This window comes from Heterodontus francisci, chromosome 2 (genome assembly GCF_036365525.1).
Source record: "Heterodontus francisci isolate sHetFra1 chromosome 2, sHetFra1.hap1, whole genome shotgun sequence".
Lineage (NCBI taxonomy): Eukaryota > Metazoa > Chordata > Chondrichthyes > Heterodontiformes > Heterodontidae > Heterodontus > Heterodontus francisci.
Genome location: NC_090372.1, coordinates 67,643,276 through 67,666,110, shown reverse-complemented (window position 1 = coordinate 67,666,110; position 22,835 = coordinate 67,643,276). Strand labels below are relative to the sequence as shown.

Here is a 22,835-nt window from a genome sequence, read left to right as displayed (position 1 = left end):
CATATTAAAATAATTGAATGATTTTCAGCTCCTCAGTGAATGACATAACAGGAATAAAGAAACCTTGCTACAATTGTACAGGGTTTTGGTGAGACCACATCTGCAGTACTATGTGAAGTTTTAGTCTCCACAATTAAGAAAGGATATACTTGCATTGAAGGCAGTGCAGCAAAGGTTCACTAGACTGGTCCCTGGGATGAGCAGGTTGTTCTATGATGATAGGCTGAGTAAATTGGGCTATTTTCTCTGGAGTTTAGAAGAATGAGAGGTGATCGCATTGAAACGTACAATATTCTGAAGGGGCTGGATAGTGTAGACACAGAGATTCTTTCTGCTGGTAGGGGAATCTAAAACACGGGGGCACTGTCTCAGGATAAGGGGTGATCATTTAGGATTGAGATGAGGAGAAATTACTTCACTCAAAGAGTTGTGAATCTTTGGAATTCTCTACCTTGGAGGGTTGTGGGCGCTCCATTGTTGAATACATTTAAGGATGGGAGAGACAGATCTTTGGTCTCTCAGGGAATCAATGGTTATGGGGAGTGGGCAAGAAAGTGGAGTTGAAAGCTAAGATTAGCCATGATCGTATTAAATGGCGGAGCAGGCTTGTGGGCCATATGGTCTACACCTGCTCCTATTTCTCTTGTTCTTGTGACATGGAGAAGATCAAGAGTGTAATTAAACACTGCATATGAGAGGCATGAATGTTGTGTGCACTGAATGTATGCAGTCTGATTTAAAAAAAGAGTGCAGGAACAGAACAGAGCCCAGGAAAATACCTGAGTGGATGAAAAAAAAAGAGGTAGAGGCTGATTCATTAACTACACTCACATCAAGGCAATACTAAATGAATCATCAAAATGTTTAGCAGCAGAGCTGCAGAGGTAGGTAAGAGTACATAAATGATTAAATTGCAATGCTGTAGGTCATACTGACACATGGATTAGACCAAAACTTTAGAAGTGGCCAATTTGAAAGTTAACACCAAACTTTCATAATTTTAGAAAATTCAGAAAGACAATGGGGCAGCTGTTGGAAGATGATTAACCATTCTTCTTCAAATTGATCCAATGGTCCCTTAAAGATCATCTCTGCCTCAACCATGCCATGCTCCAACAACCCTGTGTAAATAAATTTTCTTCTATCCTTTCTCCTCAATCTCCTGGAGATAATTTTAAATTTTCTTATCATTGGCTGCCCAACCAGATAAAATAGTTTTTTTCCTATGAAAACCCTTCATAATTTTAAAATCCTCCTTTAAATTTCTTCTTAGCCCCCTTTGTTCCAGCTGGAATAGTTCTAGGATCTTATGTTTGTCCTCATAACTATAGTTTCTCATCCCTGGCATCATCCTGGTGAGCTTTATTTATGCTATATGCTCTCTATAGCTTTAATGCCCTTTCTATTATGAGGCACCCAAAACTGCACACAGTGGCCGGAACTTAGTCGGCGTGGCAGGGGCTCCGACGACAGACCCGAAAGCCAAGGGCAACCTCACCTTGGCCATTTGTGGGACCCCTGGCAGCATTTATTGGCTGTCTAGCAACTAATTAGTTGTCGTCAGGGCTCCCATTCCTTTAAAGGATGGCATGAGCCAGCAATGCAGCAGTCTCAGCAATGCCACTAGAAGAGATGGCCACTGGTGGGACTGCACCTAGCAGAGAGGACACCATGGGAGCAGGCTGCCCTCTGAACTGGTAAGTGGGAGATAGTGGTGAGAACGGCAGGGGGGGCCCCTCCATGGGCCTCAGAGTACCTGATTTGAAGGACCCCTGCCGAGCCTGCAAGGAGGCCACCAGGGTTCATCAGACAGTCTCCCCATGTAGCGGAGGGCCTACCCGCCGTTGGTAAAATGCCAGTGGTGGTGGGAAGAGACCCTTAAATGGGCACTTAAGTGGCTCACTTGGTCTCTGGGCAGGAGGACCGTCCTCCACCTTCTTTGCCGCTGGTAAAATGCCATGGCAGAGGGAAGGCAATGGGCACTCCAAACCCTGCCTCTCCTCACCATTTTCTGGGCCCCATGCCCCTCCTCCTCCCAGCCCGTCCCTAGAGGGCTAGTAAAATCCAGCCCAGTTTTTCATCGTAGCTGAACTAACGTTCTGCACAAATGTATTAATATTTTTCTCTTTTCTTTTGTTCACTTTTAATATATATTTGAACCTCTAGATCTTTCCATTCATCCACCCCCTTCAAATCTTTCCATTGAATATATACTTGTCCAGTATGAATGACCTTACATTTATCCATATTAAACTACAAGTTCCAGTTGCCAGCCCATTATGCTAACCTGTCTGAACACTTTTAGGCAGCTACCAGGGATACCCAAAAATAACGAGGACCTCTGTGGTGTCAGCTATGCTGCTTGCATCCAGAGATTGGTATATGTTTTGCCCTTTGTATTCTAGAGGTGACAAAAGAGTATATAAGGGTTTTAGCAACAGTGGGACGAAGTGGGAACAGAGGCAGGCAATATTGCGGAGGTGTAAATAAGTACCCTTGTTAATAGCTGTGATGTAGTTCTTCCCATCGAGGCACAGCCGAGTTCAAAAATTGAAGCTGTGCCTTCCCCTCCATGGGTCAAGGTGCCTATTGCATCACTCCACCACGCTGAAACTAGTTCTCCCACAAAACTAAAGCAGCAACACAGAACATGGGTACTTTCCTCTTGGCATTGTTATATTTTCTCATGAAAATAATTTGAAGTAATTAACAGACAAGATACTGAATTTAACTTGAACCTTACCGGTGATGTTGTGCAGCCCGAGAAGCAAGAATGAAGAATCCAAATGCAGCGAATGCTGCACTTGGTAGTGACCAGCAAGCTATGGCAAACCCAATCCATTCCACTATTTCTCCAAGAAAATTAGCAGCAGACACGTATTCAAACATTCCTCCTTTAAAATATCAAAGAAATTAATATGAAAAAAAATATTTACAAAAATATATAGTCTAACTTACTATTAAGTATTAAAGGCCCAGTAGAATGTTGTTTTTAAAAAAAAAACTCACCCTGTGGGATTTTATATCCTGTTTCACCAGGTTTTCGTAGTTTTCTGAGGACATAGTCAGAATGCAGGTTTACTAACAATCCAAAAAACCAGAGTGCGAAGCCTAAGAACAAGAGTTTACAATTAATAATTACTTCAGAAAATTCCTCTGAACTGCTCACGGATTTGTTTGGGAAAGAAATAAGGAATAGTCAGCAAAGAAAAACAAGGGTTGCAGATGGTGCTAGACAAAATAAGAATAGGATGTACAAGTATTTGTATGATTGAGTAAAGTGTAAACACTAATGACACTTGATTAGGTCTAGGGCAAGCACCAAGGGCAGAATTTTCGAATCAGGTTGAAGATGGGACCAAAGGCAGGAGGGCCAGAAAATTGGCGCCAGACAGCAACGTGCCAGTTTGTCAGCTTGTTCCCATCTCCAACCATTTTGGTAGAGGCAGGTTTGGGGGGCAAGGCGGGGATGCAAGCGGCGGGTAGCCTATTAAGGCAATTATGGAGCCTATTAAGGCCAAAGTTCTGAGGCCTGGCCAGATGCACGGAGGCAGCCTCCTGGCGGCAGGCTAGGGGATCAGCGCTCCAGCATCGTTTAAACCGCCCCCCCCCCATAGCCGATATATCGAGATGGCCACAGACTGCCCTACAGAGGGGTTCACCCTCTACAATGGCGATCATGCAGCTGTAACACCTTTTGTTTGAAAAGGGTGGGGCTGCCGCTCTCTCAGCGCCGGAGGACCTCCTATTGGCCCGCCTACCACCCTTAATTGGATGACGGGCACACCCTCTAGCCACGTCTCTTTCAAGATCATGTCACACGTCAGATGATGCAGTGCAGGGTCGGCCCAATAATGACCTCAATTCCAAAATGAAAATTTAGCCCCAAGTTTAGAACCAGCTCCCTTATTTGTAGCAAGAATAATGGTGAGGCTATCCGCGCTCACAGTTATGAAGAAAATAGGACAGCAACTTCCAGTGACTGCACATGCACAGTTAAACACGGAAATCAGGAAGCTGCTGTTCGAGTTGCCCTGCTCCTCCAGAATCTTCACTCTTGCCAAATGACTTGCCACTCAAATACATAAAGGACATGAAATTGGGGACCTTTCCTAATAGATACTCACTGCACTATGGAAAATTCACTTAAATGGACAAGACCTAACATTTTCTGGTGTTTAATCAGTCTTCATTACTGTCAAACAACCTCTCTGGCATTGAAAATTTATTTTTAAAAACATGGAGCCACATTCCTTCAGATTTTAATTATTGCTGGAGATTTTAGAAAATTTCGTTTTACCCTTTCTTTCTGTCTTTTTTATCTCTCTCAATTAATCCCACCTTTGTTACCTTCTCTTTATATCACTTTCTGTACATGATTTGGCATTAAATTAAATATTCCAACTTAAATTTTCCTGGTTTAGACTCTACATCCCTGATATTAACTCAGAGGCATTGGGAGCGCTGGGGGGGTCGAAGGAGGGGGGGTCCAATATAGAGTCGGAATCCTGGAAGTAAGTACAGCGTTAGTACAATAGCTAAATACTGTGGATGCTGGAAATCTGGAACAACAACACAAAATGCTGGAAGTACTCAGCAGGTCAGGCAGCATCTGTGGAGAGAGAAACAGAGTTAACATTTCAGGTCTGTGACCTTTCATCAGAACTGGGATTACCATTTGTCTCTTCTACCTTGTTCACTGTTCTGTTCACTAGCTGGAGGGGGCACAGGTGGTGAGTAGTAAGAACGCTCCTGGATTCAGTGCAGGCAGCACTTCAATGACTTAATCAGATCTGGAAGGACAAGTACAGTTGTACATTCACACGCATCCTGCTGTTCGCATCACCCTACCCCCTCACTTAATCTTGTCAAGCCTACTCCATTGCATCATTCCTCACACCCACTTAAATTGCACACGTTCCCATTTTTCCTCTTTTTATGCACTTCCTCACAATTCCATCTAACCATTGCTCATACTCACCCTCACCTTATGCAATTTCATGCCTCTCCCTCAAAGTCAGCCTCAGCAAATGCACTGCATCCATTGGATGAACATATGATCTTTGTCTCACTCATAGGTCTGTTGCCAAATAGAGCACAGAATCTGAGAGAGAGGAGAGAACTGGCGCTGGGCCTGCACAGACTTTGCAACTTAGAAGTGCAGGGGATGAGGAGCTGGAAATCAGTGGAGTTTCAGTGTCCCTGAACATCGGAGATGGGGACGGGGAGCTCTCAGCTACCTGGCGACACAATTGAATATTAGCTACCCACATCATACCAAACTCAGTCATGCTGAATTGATGGCAACAGTGAGTGAAACATTATCATGTTCATAATAACAACTTTCAAAATATTTATCTTTCACAGTTTTCATCTCCCACAGGACCCTCCCATGTGCGGTAGGAGTTGATGGAGGTCACGGTCGACAATTCCTGGGAGGAACTCAATCACCCTGAGGATTCACCATCACAGGACCTATGCCAGCCATGCACCAGCTCAGATATTCACATTGAGTGGGACCAGATCGACAGAGAGCTGGTTTTTCACACTTCACATGTGAGGAGGAGATGGCAGGAACAGCAGTGGAAAGTAACTGTCGAAAGGCATAGCCCTCAGGTGGACACAGATGCTGCACCTCAGGGTTGATGATGAAAAGGAGAATCATTGAACAGTAGCAGGCAATCTGCAATATACCGACAGGCCTTCCAGGCACACTAACCACGACTGCAGAGAGAATGGAAGAGTTTGCCTCAAGCTTGAGTGGGTTGATGTCGCGGGGCATCACCATATTTTGTTCTTGTATGGATACTGTGGCTAGCTCCGAGAAACATTCAAACATGTACATGCAGGCTTTGACCACAGCCATGTAGACGCTGGATGCCAACATGTCTGCTACATAAATAAGGATGACAAATACTTTAGCCTTGGCCTTACACTGAACTCCACTAAAGTGCTCACCATCACAGTGGTAGTGCAATGCAACTGGGCATGGCAGGGATGATGGTAAAAGGGGGCATGGAAGTGGGGACTTCAGTCAAAGTCTGTCCACCTCTCTCCCTTTGCCTTTGCTCAGCCAGTTCTGGACCTGCTGTCTTGTCTCCTGTTGGTCGAATCTGCCAGTGCACAGGTGCAGTTGGAGCAGTCTTTGGCGAGGCCCTCACAGGCACAGAAAACCCAGAGGATATCATCCAAGAGCATCTAAGTAGTCAGAGCAGGGATCTAAGCAGCCTACTTCTATCTCTGCTGAAGGCACAGGGGTTGGGCCATGTAGGAGCAATAGGAAAGGGAAGCTTTATCATTGCATAAGGATATGCACAAAGGTATGTGAGACAAAGTTGTGTTGTTTCGTTAGGTCACATAAATATTATTATTTGACACCACTTTCCTATCTTGCCTATCCTTGATTGTTGGGATGCAAATCATCTTTTAATTTGTTTGATGATGAATGAGAAGACATGAATTGATGGGGACTAATGGCAGGATGTTCAAGGTGTGATTGGTTGTTTGCAGAACTGCGTTATGTCTGTGGTGTGTGGTGAGGGGTGGTGGGGGAGGAGTGGTGGGGGGGTTGGTAGAAGGAGGGGGTGGGAGTTGCATGTGCTTGTGACATCAGTTCACTGATGAACTTTGCATTAATAAGGACATTTCTCACATCCTGGCCAGTAACGTGAGCAGCTGGGGGTGTATTGCCCTCAATACCTTCCTTCTCCTCCTCTCCATCTGAAGTCTCGGAGGAGGATCTGATCTCTTCACCTTGTTCCTTCTGCAGGTCCTAACCTCGCTGCTGTGCAACGTTTCACAGAGCACAGCAAACCATGACCATTCCAGACTCCAAACTTCAGTCAATTCTTGCACAGACGTTTAGGTTCAGAATGAAGTTGGTGTGACCAATACTGTGCAGAGTAAAGGGAACCTAGGTGAGCTAGAGAATGAGGATCTGCAGAAACCAATCTTATCCAACAAGTACATTTTACTTACTATCTGTGAGGATAAGGACAGCCAGGATGTGGATCATGGCACCTTGGAGCAGGAGGCTGTACAAAGGGGAAGGGGGGGGGGGGAAAGGAGGAAGGGGAAGGGGAATCGTAAAGTGCTAGTTGTAGGATATTCAATAATTAATGGGACAAATAGCATCCTTTGTCAGTAGAATCGAGAGTCCCACATGGTACGTTGCCAGGGTGAGGGACATCTTGATCCAGCTTAAAAGGTTATTGGAGAGAAAGGCAGAGGATCCAGTCACGTGGTCCATGTTGGGATCAACAACATAGGGAAGAGTAGGCAAGAGGTCCTGTTTGGAGAACACTAGGAACTAGATTAAAAAACTGAACCTCAAGGGTTATAATCTCTGGATTATTAACCAAGTTATGTGAAAATTGGCATAGGGATAAACCAATTAGTGAGGTGAACAGGTGGCTGAAACAGTGCTCCAGGAAAGAGGGGTTTCACTTCACTGGAGACTGTCAGCAGTAATGGGACAGAAAGGAACAGTACCATTAGGATGGGTTTCACCTGAACCAGGCTAGGACCAGGGTCCCAGTGGAAAGGATTTTAATCTATTAAAATAGATGGGCGGGGGATGGGGGAGGGCTCAGGTGGAAAAGATAGTCTAGATAATAGTTTGAAAACAAGTGAAAGGGAAGATAGTAAATTAAGAGTCAGAAATTGTGCTTTAGGCACTACAGTTAAAAAGAAAAATTAAAAGATGCAAAGTAATTAAACCAAGAGAGAGAAGTAAGAAATCTGTGAGGAAAACGTTACAGCAGAAGGACAGATTAGGGTGTGTGGCCCAAATAAGCATTCTTTATACAAACGCACGGAGCGTAAGGAACAAAATGAGTGAATTGCAGGTGCAAACTCAACTTGGAGGGTATAAATGGTGTGCATTACAGAGACATGGCTATAAGACAGTCAGGACTGGGAACTAAATGTGCCAGGTTAAAAGGTCAACAGGAAGGATAGGGAAAATGGTAGAGGGGAAGCCTTAGTAATTGTAGTAGCTGTGAGTACCGAATATTTATTGGCATATTTCCATGAGTTTGATTCAGCCTCTCAATTGCCACGGTGCACTCACCCAGCTTTCTCTGGCCTGAGAAATCAATGGATGCACGGTGAAATTTGCAAGTGATTTGATAGATTGCTCCAATTGAGTGATTAACATGTTAATCTGCAACCAGCCTCTCCCCGAGGGGTTGCATGCAAGCAGCCTAATACACTTGAGTTAAACCCAGAAGTCAGTGGGTTTAAGCTGGTTTTCCAACACGCTGACGTTTTTGCCAGTTTTAACACCCTGCCTTCAACCACATGCTCCTTCAGTTTAAACTTCCCCTCTGCGTGTCTCAGTAAGGAGTCTTCAATCTGACTGGTTGAGGAAACACTGTTGTTTGTCCTGTTCACACAGATCCCAACGACCCCTGTAGAGGCTGCTGCACTCTTTCAGATTTCTAATTATTGCAAGTCACAGTGTAAAAGTGCACAGGAAGGGCTGAATTTAAGGGACCCCCGAGGGTTTAGAGGTGGGGGGGAGCGGCCCATAGAATTGTGACAGAAGGCAGGGGGGTGGAGGGCCTTCTTGTCGCAACACAATTTTGTCGGAGGTAGTATGGGCCGATGACAGCCTTCCTGCCCATAGGCCACCTGAGGCCCTTAAATGGCCTATTACCGACCTCTTAAGGACCTCTTTCTGCTGCCATTGGGATTTAACCACTGGCGGGAATTGGGGGCGGTGGGGGGTGGGGGGGGAGGGGTGCCTCTATCACACAGGGAGGTTGCTCATTAAAATGAAGTGACCTCCTTGCGGGCTTGTGATGGGGGCCTCCTCCATGGGCAATCTGTGGCCCATGGAGGGCCCCGCTGGGAAATGACTCACCTCCCTGAACCCCTTTCCCCCCTCTACTAAATGCCCACTCTCCCTCCCACATTGCCGGGCCTGCCAATCTGGCCCCAGCAGCCGCCTAACTTACCTAGAGTCTGGCCCCAGTGCTGGGCCTGGGTTCAAGGCCTCCTTGTGGCACTGCTGATTCTACTGAGCTGCCAGCCCTCAGTTTGGCCGGCAGTTCTTGAAGGTGGGATCCCCGTCTTCAAAGGGACTGTTACCCAGCACCGGGCTGTTTGTACGGCACCAGGCTAATTATCAAGCTGGGAGTGGAGGGTGTGCTCCAATGCAGGCAACTGCATTGTTTGCAGCATCTTAGACAGTTCTCAAACAAAACAATTAACCAAACTTATAAAAAAGCAAAAATAATTCCTATTATACAATCCTGTGTAGATTTTTGTAAATTAAGAGACAACTTTAGGACAGCACACAGGATGCGGTACATATATAGAACATATATAGAACTGTACAGCACAGTACAGGCCCTTCGGCCCACGATGTTGTGCCGAACCTTTAACCTACTCTAAGATCTAAGTAACTACCTACCCTTCATTCTACTATCATCCATGCACCTATCCAAGAGTCGCTTAAATGCCCCTAATGTATCCATATCTCCATATAAACCACAGAAACACAGTAATTATTCAGCAAAGGCTTGTTTAAAAACAGCTCCTAAACAGTCTATAAACAAATTGTGTTCCCAGCAGTGTGAGAACAATTATCAGTGTGAAAATTCAAATTCAGAACTGGAAAACTTCAATGGACAATAATAAAATCAGGAATTACTGTACTATTGTTGAGATGAAAATTTATATTCTGAACAACAACAAAACATACAAAACAACAGAACTACGAAACCTCAATCAAATGGTACAAACGTATTCAAAACCAGAATGACATGCCAACTTAAGCAACCCAGACCACATATCAGAACAAAAACATAAGACTTCCAATTCAAACATTTACTTTCAAAACCAAGTCCTTATTTTCCAAAGACTACACAACTGGAAAACATCAACTCAATTATCTAAAATAACTGTTTCTATCAAATGAAGGACTGGAAGACAAATGTTGGAGATATTTTCCAGTTTGCGTACATTCTAACAAATTCACAAGTATATTTATAAACAATGTACTATAAATTAAAACTAACACAGAGAGAACAACATTAAGGTGTATTTTGAAGTAAGGAAATAAATTGATCAGCGGGTCGGGCTTTTTTGTAAGATTACTATAGTTGGAGTAATAGTTCGAAGTTTCAATTTGTTTTTTAAGTTCGAATTTTTTTCCCCTCCAGGAGTGGATTAGTGGTCTCTTTAGCATTTTATTTGTGATAACATGCAGTTCAAACTGCAGTACCAGGCAGCAACACATTCAGTGGTTGAGAGCTCGTGATATCAAATCAACATAATGAAACTCAAACAGTTTGTCAGTGCCATCCTAGGTGCTCACCTCAGCTTGCGTTAGTCCATATAACAGATGACATAGATTTTAGAGTCAGTTTTATTCCATTTGTGGTGAGTTTTTGTTGGTGTAGATGTCACGGTTGATGTTTACAGACATCAGTGAATCACAGTACTACTGCACTGCAGGAACTGAACTATAGTGGGGTCAGATTTTATTTCACAACATGTTACAAGGTAACAGCATCACCTGTATTTATCACTGCTTGGGGCAGGATTTGCGCCACTGGCATCTGAACCCCGCTGTCAGGCTCAAATGGGGATCAAAATTGGTAAATTTGGCCAATTAGTGGCCGGAGGGTGGGGTTGCTGTCCAATTAAGGATGATGGGCAGGCTCTCGAAGCTGGAGAGCGAATAGGCCTTCCAACTTGAAAGCAGCAGCAGGATGCCATGGCAGGGAATTGAGAGACAGGGTGCCCCAAATTTAAAAAATGGCCTTTGCTACCAGGCCAGCACTGTGGGAACTCCTCCAAAAGGCGGCCTGCGAATGCTACTGGACCCCGGCAGGCAGAGAGGGCCTCTAAGCATACCTGGAACATTGGCTCCCTGGTCTGCTGCTGGGAGGCCACCTCCAGGTAGCTAAACTGTCCCCCATTGCCTGAGGGAACCTGGAGGTCGACTGGAAAATCCCAGTTGGCCTCCTTCAATAGGCCTCAAGTAGCCCTTAATGTGCTCAATTGGCTATCAACCACCTATGGGCAGGTAGTCCTGCTGCCCCTCTCCACCCTCCCATCCTGCCTCAGGGAAAATTGCTCGGGGTGGCATGGAGCTGGGGGAACCAGCACGCAGGCCAGTGGCACGAAATTCCGCATCCGCCCGCCTCTTTCCAGTCCCTAGCAGGGGCTATAGGTCAAGCCCTTGGGATCCGATGCAAAATTAGCCACATCATCTTGATGTGCTGAAGTGCATACATAGGTTTATAAACCTATGACTAAAAATGTGTATATTCCTTCTCCCGATAGTAGATTTACTTAACAGTCTCTAAAGCAGAGCTCACACTCAATGGTGGCTGTGCTCAAAGATCCACTATCAGTTTATTTTGCTACTTCAGGCTGTTATGAAAGATTTCCACAAGGTTCACAACCTGATGGTTCAGCATATTAATATTCAAACCTCGTTATATCATCTGGACATTAGTACTGCTTCAATACTACATATTTTTCCTGCAAACTGGAAGATTGAAGCCAATGTTTTTGGTCCAGCCACAAACTCCGTTTCTTAGCTACCAACTCCATCCCTCTCCCTGGCAACTGTCTGTGACTAAACCAGACTGTTTGCAAAAGCAAATTCTGATGAAAAGTTATCAACCTGAAATATTAACTCCGTTTCTCTCTCCACAGATGCTGCTTGACCTGCTGAGTATTTCCAGCATTTTCTGTTTTTATTTCAGACTGTTTGCAACCTCGGTGTCATATTTGGCCCCAAGATGAGCTTCGGACCACATATTTGTGCTATTATTAAGACCATCTATTTCCACCTTCGTAACATCGCTTGACTTCGTCCCTGCCTCAGGCCATCTGCTGCTGAAATCCTCATTCATGCCTCTAGACTTGACTATTCTGACGCACATTCTACCCTCTGCAAACTTGAGGTCATCCAAAGCTCTGCTGCCTGTGTCCTAACTAGCACCAAGTCCCGTTCATCTCTCACCCCTGTGCTCACTGACCTACATTGGTTCCCAATCAAGCAACATCTTGATATAAAAATTCTCATCCTCGTTTTCAAATCCTTCCATGGCCTCGCTCATCCCTATCTCTAATCTCCTCCAGCCCCACATCATTCTGAGATATCTGCACTCATCTAATTCTGGCCTCTTCAGCATCCCTGATTTTAATTGCTCCACCATTGCCTAGGCCTTAAGCTCGGGAATACCCTCATTACACTTCTCCGCCTCTCTCTCTCTTCTCCTCCTTTAAGTGACTCCATTAAACCTACCAGTTTGACCCAGCTTTCGGTCATCTGACTTAATATTCCCTTATGTGGCTTGGTGTCATCTTATTTCATAATGCTCCTGTGAAGTGTCTTGGGACATTTTATTATTTTAAAGGTGCTATATAAATACAAATTGCTATTGTTGTAAATAACACTACTGTCAAAATTCCACCACTTACAAAACACCTTTTAAGTTCCTGCCCAGTCCAAATGATACAACATTAGTTTAGATGCAATTAAGGGAGGAAACTGCTGGCGCAGGATTATGCTTTGTGTCCATGCTCTTATTGAACTAAATACTCAACAGAGCAAGTATGTCGAGTCCCTGTCATTCAATAAAATAGTGACAGCCACACATTTTGGTTATTAAAAATGTATGCTGGATTCAGAAGGATCTGTGTAACCGCAATGGAAGAAACCGTTAACTGTGACCGCAAAGTCACTAATAAATTTTAAATCTAATTAACAGCGAGAGAACATATATATTTATTTTAGATTAGAGATACAGCACTGAAACAGGCCCTTCGGCCCACCGAGTCTGTGCCGAACATCAACCACCCATTTATACTAATCCTACACTAATCCCATATTCCTACCAAACATCCCCACCTGTCCCTATATTTCCCTACCACCTACCTATACTAGTGACAATTTATAATGGCCAATTTACCTGTCAACCTGCAAGTCTTTTGGCTTGTGGGAGGAAACCGGAGCACCCGGAGAAAACCCACGCAGACACAGGGAGAACTTGCAAACTCCACACAGGCAGTACCCGGAATCGAACCCGGGTCCCTGGAGCTGTGAGGCTGCGGTGCGAACCACTGCGCCACTGTGTCACAGATTTATGGAATGAGCAAACACAATGAGCTGAACGACCGCCTTCTGTGCTGTAAATTTCTATAGTTCCTTGTGATTTTCTTTGCGGTTGTGTGTCTGTAGTGAGTGTCACCACATGCCTTTTGATCTTTCTGATTGGTCCAATGTGTGTATTGGGATGGTTGGTGATGAGATGAGGAAAACAATACAATACCAACATAGGAGGTGTGTGAGGAAGGTACCAAAATACATTTTCAAGCTCCTGGCCTTAATCCCTCTGCCTTCCACCACACCCCACCCATCCCCAGCACTGTCTATAGTTTCTCCCTCAATTGTGGATGTTATAACAGCTCCCAGGCACACTTTCCCTGCCCAGTCCAGGCTACTCCCCAACCAAACTTAGTACCCACCTGCCACATGGTACTTAAAGGCTGTTATCTTCTTACAAAATACTGGCTTTGAAAATTTGCACCAAGTATATACGCCACTAATTCAACATAAAAATGTAAATGAAAACATACAGATAGCACGGGAGACCTAAAGAGACAGAGATGGACAGACTTACAAAAGGAGGAATGGAATTAAAGTGAGGAAACAGTCAGAGACAAACAAAATGATATAGCAATGACAACAAAAAATTGTATGACAGGGAGACAGAAAAAGAATTAGAGAATGGAGAGAATCAAAGAAAATGTTACAGGAAGAGAATCAGAGATAAAATTTTTGTTTTCATTTGTGAAAATTGCAATGGGTGAAAAACCAGTACAAGAAGATATTTTAGGGCTCATTTTAATTGGGTGCAGAGTGGAGACAGATGGCAACGAGTCAGACAATGTAGCATGAGGTCCAGGAGACCTTCCCACCCAAAACCAGTGAGTTGTGGTAGTTGGCTGGTGGGGAGGAGCAGGATGCTGGGCGGCAGGAGACCTGGGATGGACTCACGTAGGTTGTTGGGAGGGTGATCAGGATTGAGGACTGTGCACTCAGGGGAGAGGACAGGAAGCCCAGATATCCCAAGCCTTCCTCATGCTCCTCCTGAACAAAGCAAAATTAAAATTAAAATGCACTTGCCTTTCTGGGCTACCTCTGGACCCAGTTCCTCTTGCCACCAGGCTGTCCTAGCAAGGAAACTATAAAGGCTTCCCCATGCAGGGCAACTGTTAAAATTACAGTCGAGCCCCAACGACATCATCAAAGCCCAATCTGCAGATTCAAAGAAGGCCCTGATGCTTTCCGGGATGTGTCCCTCTTGACTGCTGGAAGAGCAGGTCAAGATAGCAACCCATGGGCAGGTGGAAGGATCAATGCTAGAAACACACACAAGTCTTTAGATTTCCAACTGATAATTGGGCCAATTTTAACTCTGCCTATGTCTTTCTGTAGAACCTTATGAGTGATGTCCCTCTTCCAGCCTCGTGTGGGCATGCTGCAAAAATAGGGTCTCGATGGCATGCTATTGCAGATTAGCTGTGCAGCTATTATGTAGGCACCATCTCTTATTGGATGATTTTACCAGTTAGAACTTGCATCTGCCAAGACTGCATTATATCCTGGGCATGTTGTTGCCCTGCTGTTGTTACACATCTGACAACAAATAGGTTTAGCAGCCTAACAGTACTGCATAATCATTGTTCCCCAAAAATAAAATTTTACATCAAATTAAGATTACCTGTGAGGAAGCGTGGATCAGTTATCCAGTCTGAGGCGTAGACAGCATACTTGCTTAGGAATCTAGCTTGCAGATATCCATTACATAAGCAAAATGTGAAAGCGGATACAAAAGAAATGAAGGGTGTTGCCTTTCCTCCTCTAATTAAAAAAGGGTATATCAGTGACCTGTAACGAACAGATTTTGCAAAAAAAAATTCAAATGTGAAAGTAGTCTGCCACAACATTTCTAAGCTCTCATAATCTACTACTGCCCATTTAGTGCTCTTCATTTTCATATCTCATGTTTCCTCTTATTATCAGATGCCCTCCTAATTTGTTCATTTTCTTACAAAGCAGTAGGCTACTGGGTCTTGAAAAGTATTATAATAAATCCCTGAAGCAAAGATTTTAAATGAATTTTATTGAACTATAAAGCCATTTGCAGATGTTTGGATGCACCTGCTTCTTACCCATTTGTATACATACTTTCACCAAATGGGTTCAAAAAACACAGGAACAACCTGAAGCAATTTAACTCATAAATTAAATGGGCTGTTAGTAGGTCTGTCCCTGCAGGAAGGGGTGCTGGGCAGGGATGCCTGTTTTTACTGTGCTTTGTGCTGGTAGTAAAATTCCTGACCAAGGGAATGGCAATCTGGTAGTGAAGTGAAAAAAATATTTTTATGCACGCACTGCTCCATCAGAATCCTGACAATGGAACTGCTAGTGTGCTGCACCTCATAAATACATCTGCAAGAATCTCTGTGAATAAAGTTAACTGAGCGAAATTTGAGGTTCTCACCTTTAACAGGAACTATATCAGTATGGGGTCTGAAGGGGACCTCTTTGCATAATAACCAGGTGTACTTCTGGTGTGGTCTGTGCAGATCACCATGCTTGGAAGGGTGCCAATGCACATGGTGCCACGTGCATGCCAAAAGCATGTAGAATAGGCAGATCGTGATGTCACTCATCGACCTGCCATTTTGGACCTTGTAGGTCCTACTAGCATCCTCTCCTAAACACTACCAGCTGAATGTGTGTTCAGCTACACGAGGGACCCCACCCACCATCTCCACCCCTACATCGGCATTTAGCGCTTGGCTGCATGCTGCAATCATGTGATGGGCAGGCAACACTAAGTTTGTGTGCTGCCTGCATCACCTCAATCAGGTGCTGGCTGATTGCGCTTCAGCCCGAGTGAATTTTTAGCCCCACATATCTAAGGTTGTAGCTGCAATAGAAACAGATGTAGCTTCCACTGATTGGCCCCACTATTTATAGGAGGCAGGGAGGAAACATGGGGTACCCGGCAGAGGGGGATTGCCCATACCTCAGGCTGGGAGGCAAATTAGGTTGTGAAACAGGGAGATTAAGACAGAGGGAAGTGGATGCGGGGCAGGCTGCAGATTGGACTTTGGTGATGGTGGGGTTTGCCAATTGCAGCAGGGCTAGAGGAAGATTGCAATTGGCAGAGCAGGGGCTGGAAGTTTCCTGACCCATAAAGTCATAGGAGTATAGGAACAGGAGGCCATTTAGCCCCTCAAGCCTGTTCTGTCATTCAATGAGATCATGGCTGATCTGCAACCTAACCCATACATCCACCTTTGCTCCATATCGCTTAATACCTTTGGCCAACATAAGAACCAGGAGCAGGAGCAGGAGTAGGCAATTTAGCCCCTCGAACCTGCTCCGCCATTCAATACGATCATGGCTGATCTCATCTCAGCCTCAACTCGGCTTTCCTGCCCGTTCTCCATAACCTTTCAACCTATTACTAATTAAAAATCTGTCCGTATCCTCCTTAAATTTACTCAATGTCCCGGCATCCACCGCACTCTGGGGTAGAGAATTCCACAGACTCACGACCCTTTGAGAGAAGTAATTTCTCCTCATCTCTGTTTTAAATCTGCCACCCCTTATCCTAAAACTATGACCTCTCATTCTAGATCGCCCCACCAGAGGAAACATCTTCTCTAGGTCTACTTTGCCAATCTCCTTAATCATCTTATATACCTCAATTAGATCTCCTCTCATTCTTCTAAACTCTCGAGAGTAAAGGCCTAAACTGCTCAATCTCTCTTCATAAGACAAACCCCTCACCTACTGTGAACTGCCTCCAATGCAACTACGTCCCTCCTCAAGTAAGGGGACCAAAACTGTATGCAATACTCCAGGTGCGGTCTCACTAATGCCTTGTACAGTTGCAGCAACACTTCCCCACTTTTATACTCTAATCCTTTAGCAATAAATACCAAAATGCCACCTGCCTTCCTTACTACCTGCTGCACCTGCATACTGGTATTTTGCAATTCATGCACGAGGACACCCAGATCCCTCTGCACCGAAGCAGTCTGAACTTTCTCTCCATTTAGATAATAATTTGCCTTTCTATTCTTCCGACCAAAATGGATAACCTCACACTTATCCATGTTAAACTCCATCTGCCAAATTTTGGCCCATTCACCTAACCTATACATATCCATTTGTAAGTGTCTTATTTTATTTCTTTCTTTAGTGATACAGCACTGAAACAGGCCCTTTGGCCCACCAAGTCTGTGCCGACCATCAACCACCCATTTATACTAATCCTACATTAATCACAGGACATGCGCGACGCCAATATCATCACCCTCTATAAGAACAAGGCAATGACTGCAACAACTACTGTGGAATCTCCCTGCTCAGCATAGAGGGGAAAGTCTTCGCTCGAGTCGCTTTAAACTGGCTCCAGAAGCTGGCTGAGCGTGTTTACCCTGAGGCACAGTGTGGCTTTCGAGCAGAGAGATCCACCATTGACATGCTGTTCTCCCTTCATCAGATACAGGAGAAATGCCGTGAACAACAGATGCCCCTCTACATTGCTTTCATTGATCTCACCAAAGCCTTTGACCTCGTCAGCAGACGTGGTCTCTTCAGACTACTAGAAAAGGTTGGATGCCCACCAAAGCTACTAAGTATCATCACCTCATTCCATGACAATATGAAAGGCACAATTCAGCATAGCGGTGCCTCATCAGACCCCTTTCCTATCCTGAGTGGCGTGAAACAGGGCTGTGTTTTCGCACCTACACTGTTTGGGATCTTCTTCTCCCTGCTGCTCTCACATGCGTTCAAGTCTTCAGAAGAAAGAATTTTCCTCCGCACAAGATCAGGTGGCAGGTTGTTCAACCTTGCTCGTCTAAGAGCGAAGACCAAAGTACGGAAAGTCCTCATCAGGGAACTCCTCTTTGCTGACGATGTTGCATTAACATCTCACACTGAAGAGTGTCTGCAGAGACTCATCGACAGGTTTGCGGCTGCCTGCAACGAATTTGGCCGAACAATCAGCCTCAAGAAAACTAACATCATGGGACAGGACGTCAGAAATGCTCCATCCATCAATATCAACGACCACGCTCTGGAAGTGGTTCAAGAGTTCACCTACCTAGGCTCAACTATCACCAGTAACCTGTCTCTCAATGCAGAATTCAACAAGCGCATGGGGAAGGCTTCCTCTGCTATGTCCAGACTGGCCAAGAGAGTGTGGGAAAATGGCGCACTGACACAGAACACAAAAGTCCGAGTGTATCAAGCCTGTGTCCTCAGTACCTTGCTCTACGGCAACGAGGCCTGGACAACGTACGTTAGCCAAGAGCGACGTCTCCATTCATTCCATCTTTGCTGCCTCCGGAGAATCCTTGGCATCAGGTGGCAGGACCGTATCTCCAACACAGAAGTCCTCGAGGCGGCCAACATCCCCAGCATATACACCCTATTAAGCCAGCGGTGCCTGAGATGGCTTGGCCATGTGAGCCGCATGGAAGATGGCAGGATCCCCAAAGACACATTGTCCAGCGAGCTAGTCACTGGTATCAGACCCACCGGCCGTCCATGTCTCCGCTTTAAAGAAGTCTGCAAACGCGACATGAAGTCCTGTGACATTGATCACAAGTCGTGGGAGTCAGTTGCCAGCGATCGCCAGAGCTGGCGAGCAACCTTTAAGGCGAGGCTAAAGCGTGGCGAGTCGAAGAGACTTAGCAATTGGCAGGAAAAAAGACAGAAGCGCAAGGAGAGAGCCAACTGTGTAACAGCCCCGACAACCAATTTTATCTGCAGCACCTGTGGAAGAGCCTGTCACTCTAGAATTGGCCTTTATAGCCACTCCAGGCGCTGCTTCACAAACCACTGACCACCTCCAGGCGCTTACCCATTGTCTCTTGAGACAAGGAGGCCAAAGAAGACATTAATCCCATATTCCTACCACATCTCCACCTTCCCTCAATTCCTCTACCACCTACCTATACTAGGGGCAATTTATAATGGCCAATTTACCTATCGACCTGCAAGTCTTTGGCTGTGGGAGAAAACCAGAGCACCCGGCGAAAACCCACGCAGTCACAGGGAGAACTTGCAAACTCCGCAAAGGCAATACCCAGAATCGAACCCGGGTTATTTCTTTATTGAAACTTACTATCCCACCTATTTTAGTGTCATCTGCAAATTTGGTTATAGTACCTTCTATCCCTGCATCAAAGTCATTTATATAGATTGTAAATAGTTGGGGCCCCAAGGACCAAACCCCGTGGCACCCCATTAGTTACATCTTGCCAACCAGAAAAGGACGGCACAGTGGTTAGCACCGCAGCCTCACAGCTCCAGCGACCCGGGTTCGGTTCTGGGTACTGCCTGTGCGGAGTCTGCAAGTTCTCCCTGTGACTGCGTGGGTTTCCTCCAGGTGCTCTGGTTTCCTCCCACATGCCAAAGACTTGCGAGTTTATAGGCAAGTTGGCCATTGTAAAAAAACTGCCTCTAGTGTCGGTAGGTAGTAGGAGAATTGAGGGAAGGTGGGGATGTGAGAGGGATATGGGATTAATAGAGGATTAGTATAAATGGGTGGTTGATAGTCGGCATGGACTCAGTGGCCGAAGGGCCTGTTTCGGTGCTGTATCTCTCTATGACCCATTTATCCCGACTCTCTGTTTTCTGTTGGTTAGCCAATCCTCTACCCACGCTAATAAATTGCCCCTAACCCCATGTGATCTTACCTTGTGTATTAACCTTTTGTGTGGTGCCTTATCAGATGCCTTCTGGAAGTCCAGATATACTACATCTACAGGATCCCCACTATCCACTTTACTTGTTACACGAGGGCGGCACAGTGGCGCAGTGGTTAGCACCGCAGCCTCACAGCTCCAGGGACCCGGGTTCGATTCCAGGTACTGCCTGTGTGGAGTTTGCAAGTTCTCCCTGTGTCTGCGTGGGTTTTCTCCGGGTGCTCCGGTTTCCTCCCACAAGCCAAAAGACTTGCAGGTTGATAGGTAAATTGGCCATTATAAATTGTCACTAGTATAGGTAGGTGGTAGGGAAATATAGGGACAGGTGGGGATGTTTGGTAGGAATATGGGATTAGTGTAGGATTAGTATAAATGGGTGGTTGATGTTCAGCACAGACTCGGTGGGCCGAAGGGCCTGTTTCAGTGCTGTATCTCTAATCTAATCTTCGAAGAACTCTCGCAATTTAGTCAAACATGATTTACCCTTCATAAAACCATGTTGACTCTGATGGACTGCGTTTTGACTTTCTAAATGTCCTGTTATTACTTCCATAATAGTGGATTCTAACAATTTCTCAATGACAGATGTTAAACTAACTGGTCTATAGTTTCCTACTTTCTGCCTCCCTCCCTTTTTGAATAAGGGCATTATATTAGCATTTTTCCAATCCACTGGAACCTTTCCCGCATCCAGGAAATTCTGAAATATCATAACCAAAGGATCTACTATCTCTGCTGTCTTCCTTTCAGACCCTAGAATGTAGGCCATCAGGCCCTGGGGACTTGTATGCCTTCAATCCCAATAGTGTGCTCAGTACTTTTTCCCTAGTGATGATGATTGTTTTAAGTTCCTCCCTTTCTATACCTTCTGCATTACCTGTTACTATTGGGATGGTACTAGTGTCCTCCACCGTGAAAACTGAGGCCTAGTGTCTCCGCCATTTCTGTGTTCGCCACTATTAACTCCCCAGTTACATCCTGCAAGGGACCAACATTCACTTTAGCTACTCTCTTTCCTTTTATATACTTATGGAAGCTTTTGCTATCCGTTTTTATATTTTGCACTAGTTTTCTTTCATAATTTACCTTTGCTCTTTTTATGGCTTTTTTAGTAACCCTTTGTTGATCTTGAAAAGTTTCCCAATCTTCCAGCTTGCCACTGGCCTTTGCAATATGGTATGCCTTAGTTTTTGTCTTTATGTTATCCTCAACATCCTTGCTTAGCCATGGATGTTTTCTCCCCCTCTTACAATCTTTCTTCCTCTCTGGAATATATTTCAGTTGGGAGAAATTGAATATCTCCTTAAATACCTGCCATTGCTCATCAACTGTCCTACCTTTTAGTCTTCCTGCCCAGTCCACTAGGGCCAAATCTGTCCTCATGCTGATGTAATTACCTTTGTTTAACTGCAGAACGCTAATGTGCGACTTCAGTTTCTCGCCCTCAAACTGAATCTGAAATTCTAGCATGCTATGATTACTCTTCCCTAGAGGATCCTTAACTAAGAGATCATTAATTAATCCCAACTCATTACATAATACCAAACTGCCTGCTCCTTGGTTGGTTCCACAACATATTGCTCCAAAAAATAATCTTTAATACATTTAATGAACTCTCCCTCGAGGCTACCCTTGCCAATTTGATTAATCCAATCTATACGCATATTAAAATCACCCATGATTATTGCTGTAACTTTCTTACAAGCCCCCAGTATTTCCTGGTTTATGCTGTGCCCCACTGCGGAACTACTGTTTGGGGACCTATAGATTACTCCCACCAGGAACTTCTTTCCCTTGCTATTTTTTATTTCTACCCAGACTGATTCTGCAACTTGATCTCCAGTGCCTATATAATTTCTCACTACAGTACTGATCTCTTCCTTTACTAACAAAGCTACACCACCTCCTTTTCCTTTCTGCCTATCCTTCCGAAATACTGAGTACCCTTGGATGTTAAATTCCCAAACCGGATTTCCCTGCAACCATGTCTCAGTAATCACCGCTAAATCATACTCATTCGTCTCTAAAAAAAACCTTAATCTCAGATTTAAAATGAACAATCGATCCAGCATCAATTGCCGTTTGCAGAAGAAGATTCTGAACCTCTTCCACCCTTTGTGCGTATAACTGTTACTGCTTATTATTCCTGAAAGGTATAGCTCTAATTTTTAGACTATGCCCCCCAAGTGCTAGAATCCCTGACAGGCAGAAATTGTTTCCATCCATCCTGTCTGTTCCCCTTAATATCTTGAAAAATTTGATTAAATCACCCACAACCTTCTAAATTTCAGGAAATACAATCCTAGTTTGTGCAAGCTCTCCTCGTAATTTTTAACCCTTGGAGTTCAGGTATCATTCTTGTAAAAATGTGCTGCACTCCCACCAAAGCCAAAATATCCTTCCTAAGGTTTGGGGCCCAAAACTGCTCATAGTGCTCCAGGTGTGAACATAGAACATAGAACATAGAACATACAGCACAGAACAGGCCCTTCGGCCCACAATGTTGTGCCGATCCTTTGTCCTCTGTCAAGGACAATTTAATCTATACCCCATCATTCTCCTTTATCCATATACCTATCCAAAAGCCTTTTGAAAGTCCCTAATGGTCTAACTAGGGCTTTGTATAGCTCAGGCATGACGTCGATCACCTTGTATTCTAGTCCTCGAGATATAAAGGCCAGCATTACATTAGCATTTTAAATTATTTTCTACACTTGTTCAAGATATTTTGATGGACCCCCTCCCCCATCCCCTCCTCCAGGTCGCTTTGGACCATCATTCCCTCTAAAACCACTTACCTTCTGGAGCCTGCAGCTCCTGCCTCCATTTCGCAGCCAGCTTGCCTGAGCCTTATAAATCCCTGTTTCTTCAATTAAATTTAAATCACACTGCCAATTGCACTGTGGGTGCATAATTTAAATATAAAGTGTCCTGCCTCTCCAAGGCATGCTAACTGCCATCATAAAAATGGTGACAGCCTTATAATAATCATGTTGCAGTTGCAGATTGTATTTTTAAGCACTGACCACCACCACCCTCTGTCCCCACCCCCCAACCTCTGCCCA

General features: G+C 44.7%; 1 protein-coding gene across 1 annotated transcript in view; it reads right to left on the bottom strand.

The window, feature by feature from the left end:
- Window positions 1–22,835, bottom strand: part of srd5a1 (steroid-5-alpha-reductase, alpha polypeptide 1 (3-oxo-5 alpha-steroid delta 4-dehydrogenase alpha 1)) — a 39,020-nt gene that overhangs the window by 1,147 nt on the left and 15,038 nt on the right. The window contains exons 2-4 of the mRNA XM_068050631.1: window positions 14,754–14,920; window positions 3,010–3,111; window positions 2,744–2,894 (exon numbers count right to left, since the gene is read on the bottom strand). Of these exons, the coding sequence (XP_067906732.1) occupies window positions 2,744–2,894; window positions 3,010–3,111; window positions 14,754–14,920 (420 nt within the window). The remainder of the gene's footprint in view (window positions 1–2,743; window positions 2,895–3,009; window positions 3,112–14,753; window positions 14,921–22,835) is intronic.